Consider the following 18201-nt stretch of genomic DNA (forward strand, 5'->3'; position numbering starts at 1 on the left):
TAAAGATTTCATAAATTTATTCTTCGCCAAACACAATTGACACATTGCACAAAACTTGCAGCAAACACACATTTTAGACTTCACACTATCCGCGACCAGTAAGGACACTAAAGAATCCAAACAGATAAAATTACTTTGCAAACTGGGTGCAATATGATGGTACAAGGTGCACTGTTACTTGTTCTGTGGCAGCACGCACACGCAGCAGCAAAGAACTCTAAGACACTTGAACAAAACCAACATATAACTGCAGAGCTAGAGTGGCAATAAGAAAAGTGTATACACCTTTTAAAACTAAAAATGTCCACGTGCTCATGGCAAACGCTTGCACTACCATCTCAACTATAACTACACGATATACAGCAAGCCCAAGCAAGGTAGTGACCATTGGTAGAAGCGAACGGTTCAAATCATTTCTTGTCCAAATCCATACAAGAGCAGCTATACTGATGACATGGACCTGCAATAGCATCACCCATTGATGACAATGAAGGGTACTGATGATGAGAATAGTTTAAACTTAAATCACAGGTGCTGTAGTTTTGAAAGCATTGCGATGCAATCTCGCTCTTAAGGTTTGTTCGCGTTTAGAGTAAAAAATTATTTTGCTCAATGCCCTTTACGGCAACCAACATCTACTGAAAAAGAGAGCGCTGTTGCCTTCTCTACCTAAAAAAAGTATCCAGCTCAGTTCTAATAAGTCACACGTGGGCTATGCAATATCCCTAAACTACAATACGATTTGCAATTATTTCGGGTTTAATCAAAAAGGTGATGATCACAACTCGACAGTAAGCTATTTTTATAAATCGCAATTTATTGGTTACGCATTCTGAGGCTTTCGCCGACCTTGTCAAAACGTTTTGCAAACATTTTATGAGATCCGCGGATCTCTGGTTCAAAACTTGTGTTTCTGAAACTCGAAAATTATGATCGCAAGGACGAATAAAAACAAGAGATCACATGAACATGGAGTTTATCTGTTGTGATACACCACAGAAAGAATGTTAAGTATCAGATGTTTGATTCTTAAACAGTGTCCATTATTGGCTTCACAGTGTAACATTTTGTTTTCATCGTTTGTACTTGCCAAGTTGCCATTAAAAATTTGATGTTGAAACTAACATTCAAATAAAATATAGAACTTTAAATTAGCAAAGATTAATGCCTTGGTAATGTAGAGATGTTGCATTTCAGATCAACTTTACTTTTTTCCAAATTGTCTTATTATACAAATACAACAACACTAAATATAACAGTTTCAAAATGCCGTACTATCATTTTTTCCATTTTACACTGTAATCGTTCATACAAAAATTGCAAAACAGGTTCTAACCATTGGCAAAAATATCATGAAAAAAATACTTTTAACATGAGTATGTTTATCCATTTTCAGTGAGTAATTTATCAAAACCATTAACAATGATCGATCGACAACAAAGTAGATCAATAATGTTTTGAAGCAATGTGATTTGTGCTTATATAATACCATGTAAATAAGCCTTTGGGAATTTGTTTTACTAAATATTTGCTTTTCCCACACACAGAGATGGGCGTAATCTTGATCTTGAAGATCACAAGTGATCTTGAAGATCAAGATCGTGATCTTGAAGATCAACTTTTTTTTGGTGATCTTGATCTTGATCTAAGATCACTTATTTTTGTGTGATCTTGATCTTGAAGAACAATAAGATCAAAATCACTTTAAAATTGAAGTTTACATAGTAGAAAGAGTCATTTTTTTAGCACTTGTACTGTACAAAGTAGTTAGTGGCAACTACTAACATTAAGTCACTGTTAATATGATATGTGTCCAACAAAAGACGATTTAAAGTCTCCATCTAATCTGGACAGTGTTGCCATTTCAAAATTGAAAAAAGTTTTCTGTGTTGGTCATAATAAAGAAGTCAACTTTCGTGTACTTTATGTTGACGTATAATAAAAATGATTTAACTTTGTTCACAATCTCCATGTGTGAATTTTAAAGAAATGTTTGCTTTCTTTGACCCAATTTTGGATGTTTCAAAAATCTAGAATGGCGGTGTTAAAAAGTCTGGACTCTAGCCGACTTTGGTCATGTAAAGTGGTTTATTGCAGCAAATCAACCAGACCAAGACTTGCTTAGGGTCTGAGTATGGAGTGGCTTGTCTGACCGCAAACCTCTGAACTTTTTTGATAGTAGACAACAGTATCAAGGTTGCCAGATGGATAGATGGTGCAATAAACATTGACATAATACAGTGAAAGTTAAAACTACCTAGTAACACGTATAAAAATTCCCAAATAAACCAGACAAAAATTTGGTAAAAAATGACGCAGTTCAAAGTTTATTTTTATTTATTTATTATAAATAAAAAGTATAAAACTAATTGCAATTTTGCAACTTTTTCAGTAGGCTACTACTGTAATTAACCTCGGCCTTGGGTGTGACGTTGCGATTTTACGCAAACTACGTCAACAATTGATAGGCCTAATAGCAACAGTCACTAACTTATTACAATCTTAGGCCAGCGATTGACTAGTTAAAAGTAAAAGTTAGCGATACCAACTATATACCTTTACCCAGGTTGCTTATAGTAATTATTTTTTGCAACATCATTGATCAAAAACTTCATTTTTTTTTAGTACACAAAAAGTGATCTTGAAAGTGATCTTGATCTTCAAGATCACGATCTTGATCTTCAAGATCACGACCTTGATCTTCAAGATCACATAGTTTGGTGATCTTGATCTTCAAGATCACCAATACTGGTGATCTTGCCCATCTCTGCCCACACATGCATATAATATTATGCACAAAGGCATCAGTTTAACTAATAAAAATATTGTTTTTGTATAAAAATAACAGGCTGCAACCGCCATCATCATTAGTCGATAACTACACTTACCAAGGTAATATTGGCATCCAATGCCATTTGAATGTATTTCCAATCAAATTCGAGGCCCCTCGCTCCAAACCAAAACGCAAGAATATTTGAAAACAAGACTTGAGTTCCTGACCAGCTAATGCCAGCAATAAGCACTAAATTAAAATTTACAGGTTTCTATGTTTGAGAAGATAATATTGTTTGTATATGATTAAGGTACATGACATTTGTTGTAAAAAGAATAAAAACTATAAACTACAAAAAGTGCTCAATGCTAAGCAAAAAAGCAAAGCAGAGCGAATTAAATCAAATATAGTTATTACTATCTGAATCCTTAACAGCCTGTTTCACGTTTAACGGATCATCAGAAGGTCTTATTCAAATAGAATTATATTTGAATAAGACCTTCTAATGATCCGTTAAACGTTAAAAGTGAAACAGGCTGTTAAGGATTCAGATAGTAATAACTATCTGAATCCTTAACAGCCTGTTTCACGTTTAACGGATCATCAGAAGGTCTTATTCAAATAGAATTATATTTGAATAAGACCTTCTAATGATCCGTTAAACGTTAAAAGTGAAACAGGCTGTTAAGGATTCAGATAGTAATAACTATATTTGACATTATTTGTAAGTTTATCCAGGTAATAGTAATGATACAAATTAACCAGGTAATTATATGATACCAATTCCAATGTGAGCTAATGACTGTATCGGGTAAAGTGTACATCAAACAAACTCTATGAGTGACATCAGTTTAACACCAAATTTTGCATGTTTGAAGAAGTATTGTTACTGCATATGTTTATCACTATGCACACCACTCATTCGTTAGACATTTCAGTAGCTGTTGTTTCCTGAAGCTGCATATTGTAATTCAGTGGCTAATTGTGAATTAGTAAATTGCAGATGGATTTAAAAAAAAGTTGGTCCACAATTAGGTCTTGTAGGTGCACAGTTAGGTGCCTGCCAAATCGGTGCAAGCACTGTGGCGTCAGAGTATTTAGGTGCAACACCCAATCATTTAGGTGCTATTTGATGTGTCAAGTTACACACATAACCATTATACAGAACAAATGACTAGCTGGTATGGAAAGTACTAAGTTTTTCAGCAGCGTTAAGGTAGGCTATGTTTTATTGCTTTCAAACCTAGTCAGGGTTTTTAAAAAAAAACTAACTTACTCTTCACTCTGAAAGCTTACCACCCTCTTGAATATATGGCATGCTTTTTTACTGATGTTTAGTGTAGTTATCATTTGACATCAGTACATAACTAGAGGTGAATTCAAGTCATGTTTGGAAACTTGAAAAAAATTTTGATAAAGCTTTTGCAGATGCAATCCAGAAGTAACAACAAATAAATGCCGCACATGCACACAAACTATATATTTTTCTGTTCAATATGACAGTTTGTGTGAAAAGCATTGCCCTACCAGCCAAGCTGGTATAATAGGCAGTCAGTGGCGTACGCCGTACACACAAAAATGTTTTTTTTTCAGCGTTGTTGTGATTGTGTAAGTGCAAACATGTTATTGTTTAAAAGTGGTCTAGGGTAGAAAGGCCGTAATAACCACCCTCCGTGTCCTTCGGCCAGGGCGGCTATTTAGGGGCCTATTTATTTCTAATTGAAATAAAAAAATAATGTAAATATTGCCACAGTAGCTCAATATCCAACAGCTTTAATCACGTAAGGCCGGATTAACTACTTCCAAACCAGGGTTGTTGGTATTTTACCCGACCCAAAAAAACCCGGGTGGGTTTTTTTAAAAAAACCCACTTAAAAAAACCCAAAAAAACCCATAAAAAAACCCAGAGCATCATATTTGTCCAGTTTTTATTAGAAAATTAAAAAAATGAACAAAAACACTACAAGGCACTTAAAACAAACTTTAAATTAGGACTTAAGGATGTGAATTTAGGGGTGTCCAATTTCGATTATTTGAATATTCGGAATTCGAAATTCAATTTATTTTTGATTTCCGAATTTCGATTTCGAATATCACAACTATTCACCACACTGCAAAATGTGATTTTATTAAAAGAAACACTATGAAAATTCGCTTGAAAACACGAAAAAACGCCATGAAAATTTGCGAAAAAAGAACACAAAATAACGTCTACACTCTACAGCTCCAGGCTCATGTTGGTGTTTAAGAACACAAGCTGATCGACATGGTCACCCGTCAGTCGGGATCTCAGCTTCGTGACGGTCAGGCCAGCTTTTGAAAACGTCGCTCCGCTGGAGCCGAGGTCACTGGGGTCACAAACACCTTCTCGGCTAGCTTTTTCAGCACCGGTAGCTCGCCTTCGTTTGCTTTCCACCAGGAAAGCGGATCAGCTTGCCCAAAAGCAAGCTTCTGCTTCGTAAAATAGGAAATCTCGTTTGAGATTGAGCTGATTTCATCATCATCACTGTTGTTGGAGTCTTCCGTCTGGACCCTGCCCATGGAGAAGAGTTCCGTCAGAGTGGTCTGGCCTCTGGCGTCTTCGCTCATCGCCTGTGTTGGCTCAACGTCGGGGCTATCAGAATCGGAAAAACTGAACCTCCCGTTGGCTGCACGCGCGTGGAAGACAACGGCGTTGCGCACGACTTTTCTCAACGCACATGTGCAGGACTGATAAACTGATAATATGATGGCATAAACGCTCCTTGCCTTCAAATCTAAAGCAAATGATGCAATAATGTGATTTCTACCACGGTAGCATCAACTTGGTATAGAAATCAGTGGATGATGCAACATCCAACTTGATTTTGAAATTAATAGATGATGCAACATTCAAGCAACTACAGCCCTAGTGCATTATTTTATTGAGTTATGCAAGCATGTACTGTGAGTGAAAGGCACTTCATTCGTAAAAAGTAGTTTTGAGGTGAAATAAGCATGAATCTACCTTTTTTGCATCTTTTTTAAAAAACCCAATAAAACCCAAAAAAACCCGGGTTTTTTTAAAAAAACCTGAGCGGGTTGGGCTTTTTTAAAAAAACCCGGGTTTTTCTCAACCCTGTTCCAAACACTCTGGTTGGGGCCCCACCCATATTCATATATACATATACATTAGGGTGCGGCTGGTGCCCTATGATTTTCAAAACTGGAATCGATTGACCCTTACTTTTTTTTGGTGGGGAGGTTAGGGATATAAAACAATCTGTTAAAATTTCAGGAAAAATAAACAATGTTTAGGGGTAGCAGGTCACCCCCAAACTTTTGAACCCCCTTGTTCGCCCCGATAATCACGATTTTACAGTATCTACAGTTATACTTGGGCTAGAGAGTTGATTTATAGCTCAAAATGACCAGAAACCTCATATTTATATTAGTCTTTCTAACATTATATAGGTCTATATCCTTGAGAAATAAAGATAATGAGAAAAAACTATTTTTCTCTTTTTTGGCATTAAATGGTATATAATTATACATAAAATTTATTTAAAAAACTTGTTCTATAACCGTGTAAGTGTGTAACTAATAGGCCTACCTACTTTTAAAATAATTGCTAACTATTGTAATTTGCATATTTAATTTCAACAGAAACAAACATTCAACACATTGCAAAGTAAAGCAGCAAGGTAGTATTGCATTAATTTATTATGCTAGAAACCACAATGCTGATTTCAGATTTTTCTTTCTTTGATTTGGTAGCTGATGTCTGGCATTCTCAACCACTTGCAGGATATCTTGATGACGATCTTCTCTCTCTGCTGCCCCCAAAAAATCATGGCGTAGCTTTACCCCTCTCTCGGCGGCATCATTGACCACATGAAGACTTTGTACAATAGTATTAGCTATTTTGTACTGCTCATCTTCTGACCATTCTTTAATTGGTCGTGAGAGGACGGTATGCCCAATCTTTAATGCCTCAAAAAACATTCACAAACCACTTCCAAAAAATTGTATCAAATCCATGGATTCTTCAGTAGGCATTCTGGGAAAACACGGTCTGCCAAAACCTGTTCCATATCGGTTGGAAGCAGTAGTGGATCTTATCAAGAGCAAACAATCAGCCATTTTCAGCTCCTCTTTGGGAGGGACATGTTGACTGAAAAGAGCCAATGGCATCAGTTCTTCTGTGAGATAACAAAGATGGTTTGCAAAGCCTCTGAGGGCAGAAGTAGCAAGCGTTTGGTCAATATGAACATAATGCAATAACGAGTTAATTAAACCAAGATCATTCTTAGGTGCAGTGGCAGGATCAGTGGTTGTCAACCACCATGGAATGTAACAGTAAACTACAAACTGGACAAATTGGTGGATTTTGGTCTGTTGCAATGGTGTAACCACTTTTGCTTTGGGCAATTCCGTCACAATTTTGGAACTCATTAAGTCCATCTTTAAGCAATACAACAACTTCGACATCCAACGTGCTTTATGTATGGCACCTGGTTTACGAAATGCAAAGTTCTTGACTACCTCACTATCACCACTTGAGATAAACCAGCGTCAAATGCACCAATTCTTTATAATCACCACGTACAAACGATTGTGTCAATGCATTGTTACATAGATCAATAATGCTATGCCTTCGATCCTGGAGATGAGTTGGTGTGATTGGAATATCCAAATTATCAACATCTCCATAGGTCAAAGAATCATAGTTTTCTTTGAATCTGGTAAATAATGTATCATGCATTCACTTTGGTAAATAAAATTTGTATACAGTACCGTACCAACCCATTTCCAAAAATTTAGAAAAATGTTTCATAACTGAAAAATCACTAAATGGAACACATAACTATGTAACAAACACTGCAAATCTGTCCAAACTTTTGCAAATCTATACCTGACTGACTCGTATAGGTAATCTTATCATCACCATCTTTCAGCCCTAACACAGTGATCAAGTTTTTTTAACAGTAAGATATTTGACTCTGTACTTACCTTTTAAATACCATGATATCAGGAAAACAAAAAGCGAACGTTTTCGGCTAGTCATATAGCCCTTTTCAAGCCTATAAGAAAATACATTTTTAAAAGAAATGCTAAAGAATCATATAGTATCACAGCAAAAATATGGTCAAATCTAAACATTTGAGAAACTGCCTCGCTCACACAAAATGATAACTGAAAATTACACAGCACAACAGGTCAAGTATTTCAGAGGTAAAATTACAGTAATTGATTGTTCAGACAAGGACTCAGGCAGATTACGCAAGAAAGACAGAAGCACAAGAGATAGTGGCACAAAACAAAGTAAATGCGAGAAACACAAGACGTGATAATTCAATCAAAAACTGCTAAAAGGTAAGAAGCTTCGCATGCAAATAATTGCCTGTTGAGCCCTGGGTTTAAAGATTTGATGATCAATGCCTCGTGAATCTTGGTGTCGAATTCGGACAACAGGCAATTATTTGCTTGCGGAGCTTCTTACCGTTTAGCAGTTTTTGATTGAATTATCACGTCTTGTGTTTCTCGCATTTACTTTGTTTTGTGCCCCTATCTCTTGTGCTTCTGTCTTTCTTGCGTAATCTGCCTGAGTCCTTGTCTGAACAATCAATTACTGTAATTTTACCTCTGAAATACTTGACGTGTTGTGCTGTGTAATTTTCAGTTATCATTTTGTGTGAGCGAGGCAGTTTCTCAAATGTTTAGATTTGACCATATTTTTGCTGTGATACTATATGATTCTTTAGCATTTCTTTTAAAAATGTATTTTCTTATAGGCTTGAAAAGGGCTATATGACTAGCCGAAAACGTGCGCTTTTTGTTTTTATAATGTTAAATGTAGTGTTGTTGCTGAGTTATGTCTGTTTATGGTTTAAAAGAGTTACCTCTCTACCCAAATTGTATGATATCAGGACTTTTAGAAACTTCCATGTTTAAACTATTCCATGAATGCGTTAGTACAACTTCGCCTATAATATGGTGTCTGCATGCAAACCACAGTAACTTTCGATTCAACTTCTTTTGAAATGAATAGATATATACACATGCTGCCGCTTGAGATCCTGAAATCATATAATCTATACATATGCCTAGTTGCTGAACTTGCTAAGAAATAATATTTCTCTTAGATACTGCATTTGTACTGTACAATTGTACATCTATGTATATTTCTGTTATAATATGCATAGGCTACTGTTTCATATTTTATTGTTACTTACTACTTATAAAATATAGCCTTACAAGAATAATTCATAATAATCTTATTAATCTGGTCTGCCTTCTGCAATTGTATAGATATTACTGTATTGAGTTAGCCTTTATTGAACTGTATTTTACTGAATTCTGATTATAAATGCCTGACTGAATTTTCTATTCTATATAATACTCCCGGTATTAGAAGCAGTTGTGTCAAACACAGGGTCCACGTCTTTTAGGCGCTGACAGTTAGGCGCTGGTCTAATAGGCGCGCACACTGTGGCGTCTGGATATTTAGGTGCGGAGCACTAGGGCGCCCGTTCATTTAGGTGCTATTCCTAGTAAAGTCTGTAGATTGTATCAGCTTGGCAGGTAGGTAGGGGCGTCGGGCAATCCTTTTCACACAAAATATTATATTGAACAGGAAAATATATTGTTTTGTTAATGCGTGTGCGTTGTTGGTCATGGCTTCAGTGAGTGAAGTTGCTTAAACCGGCAATGCTTTTTCACACAAAATGTTATATTAAACAGAAAAATATATGGGTGAAGCTGCTTGAACCGAAAATGCTTTTCACACAAAATGTTATATTGAATAGAAAAATATGTTATGGCTTCCGTGAGTGAAGCTGCTTAAACCGGCAATGATTTTCACATAAAATGTTATATTGAACAGAAAAATATGTTGTTTTTTTAATGCGCGTGTTCAGCATTTATTTGTTGTTGGTCCAGGTTTGCGCCGGCAAAAGCTTTATCAATAAATTGTTCAAGTTTCCGAACATGTATGAGTTCACTTTTAGTTAGGTCAAATAGTAACTAAACATCAGTAAAAAATGTACCATAGGCTGTACTCAAGAGGGCGGTAGGCTTGAGTGAAGAGTAACTTAGTTTTTCGTCAAAACCCGGACTGGGTTTAATAACGAGCGAAGTCTCACCATTATGCTTGCAACTTGTAGCCAAGGTGTAGCCAGTAGCCTATATGCCCTGTAGAAATGTATTCATGTGAACAGTAGTAGAGCGTCTTACGCATTCTCGTCACATGGCCAATCCATCCCGAACAGAAGTAATTTATATTTAATCTAAATTACCAGACATTTTTTACACAAATCCGTTGTATTTACGCGGTAAAAACATGTCATGTGATCGACGTAGACGCACAATCTTGACATCAAATGAAAGCATACACCTTCAGCTATCCGAAGATGCAAAGCTTTGCAATAAAATTTAAAACATTGTATGTACAACTAGCAACTTTCCAAACGGTATTTTTTCTAATTTCTAAAAAAATTAAAAATTGGCAGAAAAGTGTAGGCTACTTCATTATAATCTTTACTACCCAAGCATGATAAAATAATTTGAAAATATATGTAGTTTAATCGAATGCCAAAACAATTCTGCACATGAGAAAAAATTTACTTCGTTTCTGCGCGCAATGCTTTAGGAGGTACAGCAGAATGATTATGGAGAAATTTGGAAAATTTTAAGCAAAAAGTTTACGTAATTTAACCTACAGTCTTTTTGATCGAGAAATTCCAAAGTAAGGGGTTGCCTAGCCAGTTTTGACTGCCAATTCTAATGAATGAAAGAAAAAAAAATCTACTGTGTCCCCATCTTTAAGAAGTCCTCATACGATAACTGCACCGCCAAATTTTTTTTTTTTAATTAGTTAAAAAAGGACAGGCAAAGACTATGGATCTGCCATCATTTACATTATTTTTTTTGCTTGAAATAGGCTACCTTTTAACCTTGGACGTAGGGATACTTTCTTGGTCATCATGGCAAAAATCCCAAGACGTGTGTATACGTCCGTGGTCGCAAAAGAGTTACGGTAACTAAAAAGTGAACTCAATAATGTTCGGAAGCTTGAATAATTTATTGATAAAGCTTTAACCAACGCAAACTTGGACTAACAACAAATAAAACAATAATAAATCAATAAAACAACAATATATTTTTCTGCTCAATATAACATTTTGTGTGAAAAGCATTGCCGGTTTTAGCAGCTTCACTCACTGTAAAGCCATGATATAATTTTCTGGCAAGCTACCAAGCTGATACAATCTACAGACTTTACTAGGAATAGCACCTAAATGACCGGGCGCCACAGTGCTCCGCACCTAAATATCCAGACGCCACAGTGTGCGCGCCTATTAGACTAGCGCCTAACTGTCAGCGCCTAAAAGACTTGCTCCCTCAAACACAATCCCTCCAACACACTCAGTGCAATTCCATTCCTTGAAATGTTCAATGGTAGCTTTTGAAATTAATTCTCCTGACTTTTGTGAGTAGAACAAGTTTTTTAAATAAATTTTATGTATATTATATATCATTAATGCCAAATAATTCTTGTCGTAAAAGAGAAAAATGTTTTTTTCTCATTATCTTTATTTCTCAAGGATATAGACCTATACAATGTTAGAAAGACTAATATAAATATGAGGTTTCTGGTCATTTTGAGCTATAAATCAACTCTCTAGCCCAAGTATAACTGTAGATACTGTAAAATCGTGATTATCGGGGCGAGCGAGGGGGTTCAAAAGTTTGGGGGTGACCTGCTACCCCTAAACATTGTTTTTTTTCCTGAAATTTTAACAGATTGTTTTATACCCCTAACCTCCCCACCAAAAAAAAGTAAGGGTGAAACATCCATACAAGGGGCACCAGCCGCACCCTAATATACATGTATATATAACTGGTATCCTACAGCATTTTGTGGCTATTTGTAAAAAAAAATTGACATTACTGCTACAAAAGCTTGACATTTTATAGCTTAGACTGTATCTATTGGGTTTAGTATTGTTGATCATCATTTGGAATGATTATTTTAGATCAGGGAAAAAATAAGTTTATAGAAAGAATAATATTACTACCCTCTCCCTTTCTTGGGAAATTTCTTTTAACGATTGATAGCATAAGAATTGTCCATCATTAAATGCTCGTAAAATGGCGAAGATGTTCGGTATAGGCAGTCAGAAGCGTTAACAGGGATGAAGAAGAGAAAATCCTATGCCACTGTCTGCAGTTTTACCATAAAGCACCTAATGAAATAAACTTGGGAATAGCACCTAAATTACCGGGCGGCACATCTAAATAACCTGACACAACAGTGTGTGCACTTTTTGACAGGCACATAACTGTCTACACCTAAAAAATGTGCTCCGAAAAATGATATATCAAGCTACATATTTAGAAAAAATTGGTTAATTGCATTGTTTTGTCACATACAGTATATGTTTTGTAAACCCCAAACTATAGTAAATTAAACAATCTGATTTAAACAATTGTCTATACGTATATTATATTATTATTATATATTATATTATATATTATTATTATTATTATATATTATATTATATTTATATATTATTATTATATTATATTATATTTATTATATTTATTTTATATTTATTTTATATTTATTATATATTATTATATTATATTATTATATATTATTATGTTATATTATTATTATGTTATATATAATTAACATTATGTTATATTTCTTTATATAATTATATATATCTGTTATATAATTATATATTATATATATATATATTATATATTATAAGATATATTGATTGGAAAAACAAATAAAGAAGCTTGAAAAATTAACTAGTACGCTATTACCTGGATTATAGATTAATAAGTACATTGTACACCATATATATATACATTGTATCATCATCATAATCCATCGTCGGTTTGTTCCCCACTGGTGGGGGTGGCCGATTGTTTCCGCGCAGCAATTATTTTAATCCCTTTTCTCCATTTCACCCTGTCCGTTGCATCTTCCTCCTTCGGACATTGTCCATACTATCTTACTCCATTTGCCCTTGCCAGTTGGTCTATGGTCTCTCTCATCTCTAGCATATCCAACAATTCTTCAGTCCTTTTTTCCCTTCTCGTTTTCACCCCACACATTGCTCTCACCATTGACCTTTCCGTTCTTCTCAGGATTGCCAGTTCAGTATAGGTATACGTTCATGTTCAGTATAGGTTCATGTATAGGTAACATAAACAGATTGGGGTTCACATCTTTTAGGTGCCTGCCAAATAAGTGTGTGCACTGTGGCGTAAGGATACTTAGATGTTACTGCTTTAATTAATCTAATGACATTGCCCTATCATGCTTTTCACATTCACATATCTAATAATTCAATGCGTAAATACAGTGACATACGCAAAGAGCATATGTTTCACCAACAAGCAGCCTAGGCTACCTTGGTCAGACTTCACTATATAAATTAGCATTAGGCTACTCTTGATCAAAAATGTCAAATAAAATCAAATCCAATAACAAAATCCTGCATACGCCTGTTACGCCATACGCGTGGTTTAATGGGTTGAGTAAGCAAATTATGTCATGTACGTAACACAATATATAAAAAACGTCAAGAGTGTTGTATCATATTATTGTTTGTTTTAAATTCAAAATCTTTCCAAATATAATATTAAGTAACCTAGCTGTCGCAAACTAACAAAATATCTTCACTGCAAGCTGAGTAATATGGTAGGTTAATCTTATAAAATACAACTAACTTGCTGGTTATAACTAGCAAATGGGTGTTTTTTTAATTTGTATTCATTTTGTTTTGAAAAGCATTTTGAATGCTCCCTTTCCCCCCTTGAGAAAATCCTGCATACGCTACTGTCTGCAGTATTACTATCAAGCACCTAATGAAATAGACTGTACAGGAAATAGCACTTAAATGACCAGCGCCACACCTAAATACCCTGATGCCACTGTGTGCGCACCTATTTGGCAGGCACCTAACTGTCTGCACCAAAAATACATGCTTCCACGTATTGGATAAAACAAAATGGATCATTTGGGGCAACACTAAAAGGCGGAAACGCGAAAGTAAGCCGAGCATGAAATGGCATATTGTCCGCAGAAGTAGCGCTTTAACACCGATGTAGAAAACGCGGAAATACGATCTTGGCGTCCATATTGTTTAACATAGCGATAACTGCATCATGAAATGTTGCAACATTTGCATTTTGCTTCTAAAAAATAAGAATGCAGTCCTAAATGACAATTTTGTGAATATACTTTAACGGTAACGCAAGCAATGAAGAAAATGAAATCGGGGAAGGCTCCTGGACTATCTGAAGTCACTGTGGAAATGATACGCGCAAGTGGAGAGACAGGACTGAAAGCAATGCAGGAAATCAGTCAACGTGTGTTAGATGGAAAAGGAATGCCAAATGAATGGAAGATGAGTGTGGTGATACCCATCTTCAAGGGAAAGGGTGATGTAATGGATTGTGGGTCATATAGGGGAATAAAACTGTTGGAGCATGCAATGAAGGTAGTGGAAAGGGTGTTGGAGAATAGAATAAGATCTGTGGTGAAGCTGGACGAGATGCAGTGTGGATTTATGCCTGGGAAGGGAACGACAGATGCTATTTTTATTTTGAGAAGGTTGCAAGAGGAATATCGAGACAAGGGTAAAAACTTGTACATGTGTTTCGTGGACATGGAAAAGGCGTTTGATAGAGTTCCAAGAAGAGTGATGGAATGGGCAATGAGAAAAAAAGTAATGCCAGAAGCTCTCGTGCAAGCCGTAATGGGTCTTTACGACGGTGCAAGGACGAGAGTTCGCGTTGGATCTGCCCTCTCAGACGAGTTTTTCGGTGAAGGTTGGTGTACACCAGGGTTCTGTCCTCTCTCCTCTAATCTTTGCCATTGTGATTGATGTGATTACCGAATGTGTAAGAGAAGATTCATTAATGGAGATACTGTACGCCGATGATTTGGTTTTGTTGAGTGACACAATGGAAGATCTGAGAGGGAAATTTGAGAAGTGGAAGGAGTCGTTTGAATGTAAAGGTATGCGTGTGAACATCAAAAAGACAAAGGTCGTAATAAGCGGAACGGAAGGGGAAATCACAATGAGCAAAATTGACCCATGTGGCGTCTGCGGAAGAAGAGTGATGGCAAATTCTGTTACATGTACGAAATGCAAGAAATGGATGCATGGAAGATGTGCAAAGATGAAGAGAGTGACATGCAGATCTGGAGATGGTTTTGAATGTGAAAGATGCAAGAAGATTGAGGAAGGAATGATTGGTCCTGTTAAAAAGCTGAATGACGAAGTTGAATCAGTAAATGCCTTTTGCTATCTAGGAGATAGATTGAATGCCAGTGGTGGTTGTGAAGCGGCAGTGACTGCAAGAGGAAGGTTTGGTTGGGTGAAATTCAGAGAGTGTCGAGAGTTGTTATGTGGTAGAAGATTTCCGTTGAAAATGAGAGGAAGAATTTATATTAGTTGTGTGAGATCTGCAATGCTGTACGGAAGTGAGACATGGTGCTTACGGGAAAACGAATTGGCGATTTTAAGAAGAACTGAGAGAGCGATGGTGAGAGCAATGTGTGGTGTAAAGCTGATGGACAAAAGGAATACCGAAGAACTTATGAGCTTGCTTGGGTTGAATGAGAGTGTTGATAAGTTGGCAAAAGCGAATGGAGTGAGGTGGTATGGGCATGTTTTGAGAAGGGATGAAGATGATGTTTTGAGAAGAGCGCTGGAGTTGCGAGTGGAGGGTCGTAGAAAACAAGGAAGACCAAAGAAAACATGGAAAAAGCAAGTTGAGGAAGAAAGCAGCAAGGTGGGCTTGACAAGAGAGGACGCGCTAGACAGATCGATGTGGAGGCAGGGTGTGAAGACGATTGCGGCACTTGGAGGTGAATCCGGCCACCCTCGGTAACGGGGACATCACCGGATTAAAACTGGACTACTACTACTACTACTACTTTATGACAAAAAGCAAATATATATATGAGATTTCGTAATTGTATATATATTTTTATTTGGTTGAGTTTTTTACTTAGGCGTACTTAAAAGCCAACCTAATGTGACGCATTTGAAAGTGTTGTTTCTCATAATAAATTAAAGTCGTTGTTTAACTTCTACTTGTATTTACTTTACTATCGTTTCAACTTTACAAAAGTCTTCTCTTGAGCTGTTGGCAGTTTTCCGCTCTTATTTCCGCGTTTCCGCCTTTTAGTGTTGCCCCGTTTGATGAAAAAAGTCATAAGAAAATATAAACATGATAGCCTAATATAAACATGATATGAACACTAGTATATACCTTTTAACTCTGGCTTTCCAACGGTTCGATTAATTATGAAATAAATACCAGCCAAATCAGAAATGTCTACAGTAGTCTTCAAAATTTCACCAACAATATTGACATTTCCAGGTGAGCTAGGTTCAAGACTTGGAAAAAATGTTGCCAGTGCCAACATTTTTGCAAGCTGGGTGACCAGATACACAAAACCAGCAAATCCAATTTTCACAAGCGCATTGTACTCAGACCTTTAAAAAATGGAAAATAGATTTTTTAAAGCTTCTCTAATTATACCGTACTTCACATTATGCAAAAGTTAAAAATTTCAACCTTCAGTTATCCCAGCTAGTTATGCCACCACTGTTAGTCTCTCACTGTTCATATGCACAATTAGGCCCAGTCTGGAATTCTGACATTGATGCCATAAGTACATGAAAACCTGTTTTGTTACTGAAAATAACTTTTGATAAACCTTGTTATGATTCCAACAGTTTTTGATGGCTCACACTTCATTGCACTACTGAAAGAATTTTTAACCCAACTTTATATACAACGGTATATACATATATATTTTTTGGCGTATTCCAGCTCAGTGTGTCCGCCTCTGAATCGGTAGGCATGGATTGGATACCTTGTCGAAGTCGAGTCATACCAAAGACTTTTTAAACATGGTAATAAATCTAATTCCTGCTTGGCACTGAGCAACGGAATGGATTCAGGTAATAATGGACTCAGCTGTGCCTCTATACGGCTGTGACACTGTCTGCTTTGTAAAGACCTGAGGAGCAATGCATTCTGCGATGGATACAGCGCTATATATATAAAAACAACAAATATAATTATAAATGCCATAAATATTATCAAAATCACCAAGACCAGAAGTGGAATTAAAAAATGAGACTTCTGATAGTGCAAAAATTCTTTCAAATTAGAATAATCATTTCACACAGTGTATAAAACAATTGGCCACAAACTTACAATATTGATGTCTTGTAGGTGACAACGTATGGAGCATACGAAAGAGCTAGGCAGTTGACAAAATGTACAAACGTCATTTTGATGATTCAGCAAGTGATAGCTTAAAGAAAACTTTTACAATTCTAAAGAAGTAATTTAGGCCAATGAAATTTTATTCATTAAGTGTTAAATTTATGGTATGTAAGGAAATATCAATACAGCAGCAGTTACGCTCAAACTTGGATTTATTTTCAGCAAACACAAAATGAAGCAATATTTTCAGAAAGTATCAGAGGTGTACAGGAGCCGGAGTCTCAAGTTTCGTCCAGAGTCTGAAATTTGTAGTAAAAACAGGAGCCGGATTGGAGTCGAAGTTTGACTTTGTTTTTTGCCAGTCGATACTATCTGTATACAAATATTTACACTGCAATTGTCACAAAAACATGTTTTTAACAATAAATGTTTTGTGGATTTTCCGCTTTTTCTTGCAAGAATGAAAATGAGATTCAAAGTTGCCAGTTTTGCAATTTCTCTGTGGAATTGGGCTTCTTTTCTGAGTTTCAGAAATATTTTAGCAGTTTGGGATTTCGTTTCATTTCACATAAAATTGCACAAAATCAATAGGCTAGCCTACTATTTCTAGTTAAATTTCGGGGGACGAAATAGGCTTGCATCCGAAGTAGCCTACCTTCACAAAAATAACAGTTGCACCAAGTAAGGCGTAAAGATTTGCGTGTTATGTATCTAGGCTAACTGGTAAAAAAATCAGACTCCGCACTCAGGCCGAAAACTGAGACTCCAGCTCTAAAATACTCCAAAGTCCAAAACTCCGGCTCCTGTCCACCTCTGCAAGGTAGGATCTTCGACATAGGACAGTTTTCCTTGCAAATCAGCTGATTTCAGTCATGTGACTCAGCACGTTATATTCTGACTGATCTAGTCGAAAGATTTTTGATACAAAGAAAATTAAGTGAATGTATCACCACAAGCAGCGTGACCTAATGTGTTAAGGTTAGGGCAAGGGAATACGGTAGTCATTTCGATTGCATGGGTTCGATTCCCACCCTCTGCTAATATATACTCTTTTTTCTTCTGCAACTGAACTGAGAGCAAGAAGGATCGTAATGACTGTAATCAACTGAGTTTATAAAGAAAATTGTCCTACCCTACCTTACCTTTCTGGTTTGCACAGAAAACTGTCCTAGATGTTAAAGTGCCTACCCCAGCGG

General features: G+C 36.2%; 1 protein-coding gene across 1 annotated transcript; it reads right to left on the reverse strand.

Annotated features, from left to right (window-relative positions):
- Positions 1-17117, reverse strand: LOC145782041 (BOS complex subunit TMEM147-like). Its single transcript, XM_082593773.1, has 4 exons — positions 16994-17117; positions 16037-16263; positions 2889-3022; positions 1-460 (listed from the first exon to the last, which is right to left on the reverse strand). Exons 1-4 carry the CDS (start codon positions 17068-17070, stop codon positions 218-220), a joined length of 681 nt encoding a protein of 226 aa, XP_082449899.1. The 5' UTR covers positions 17071-17117; the 3' UTR covers positions 1-217.
- Between the last annotated feature and the right edge of the window lie 1084 nt (positions 17118-18201).

This window comes from Aplidium turbinatum, chromosome 13 (assembly GCF_918807975.1).
Source record: "Aplidium turbinatum chromosome 13, kaAplTurb1.1, whole genome shotgun sequence".
NCBI lineage: Eukaryota > Metazoa > Chordata > Ascidiacea > Aplousobranchia > Polyclinidae > Aplidium > Aplidium turbinatum.

What these genes read in the sequence shown, in the direction of transcription:
- LOC145782041 (XM_082593773.1), bottom strand. Translation starts at nt 17,070, where the DNA reads ATGACGTTTGTACATTTTGTCAACTGCCTAGCTCTTTCGTATGCTCCA. An exon ending in TGGAAAGCCAGAGTTAAAAG is followed by an intron (nt 3,023 to 16,036) that starts GTATATACTAGT and finishes ATTTTAATTTAG; the next exon opens with TGCTTATTGCTGGCATTAGC. An exon ending in TGGATGCCAATATTACCTTG is followed by an intron (nt 461 to 2,888) that starts GTAAGTGTAGTT and finishes ATGCTATTGCAG; the next exon opens with GTCCATGTCATCAGTATAGC.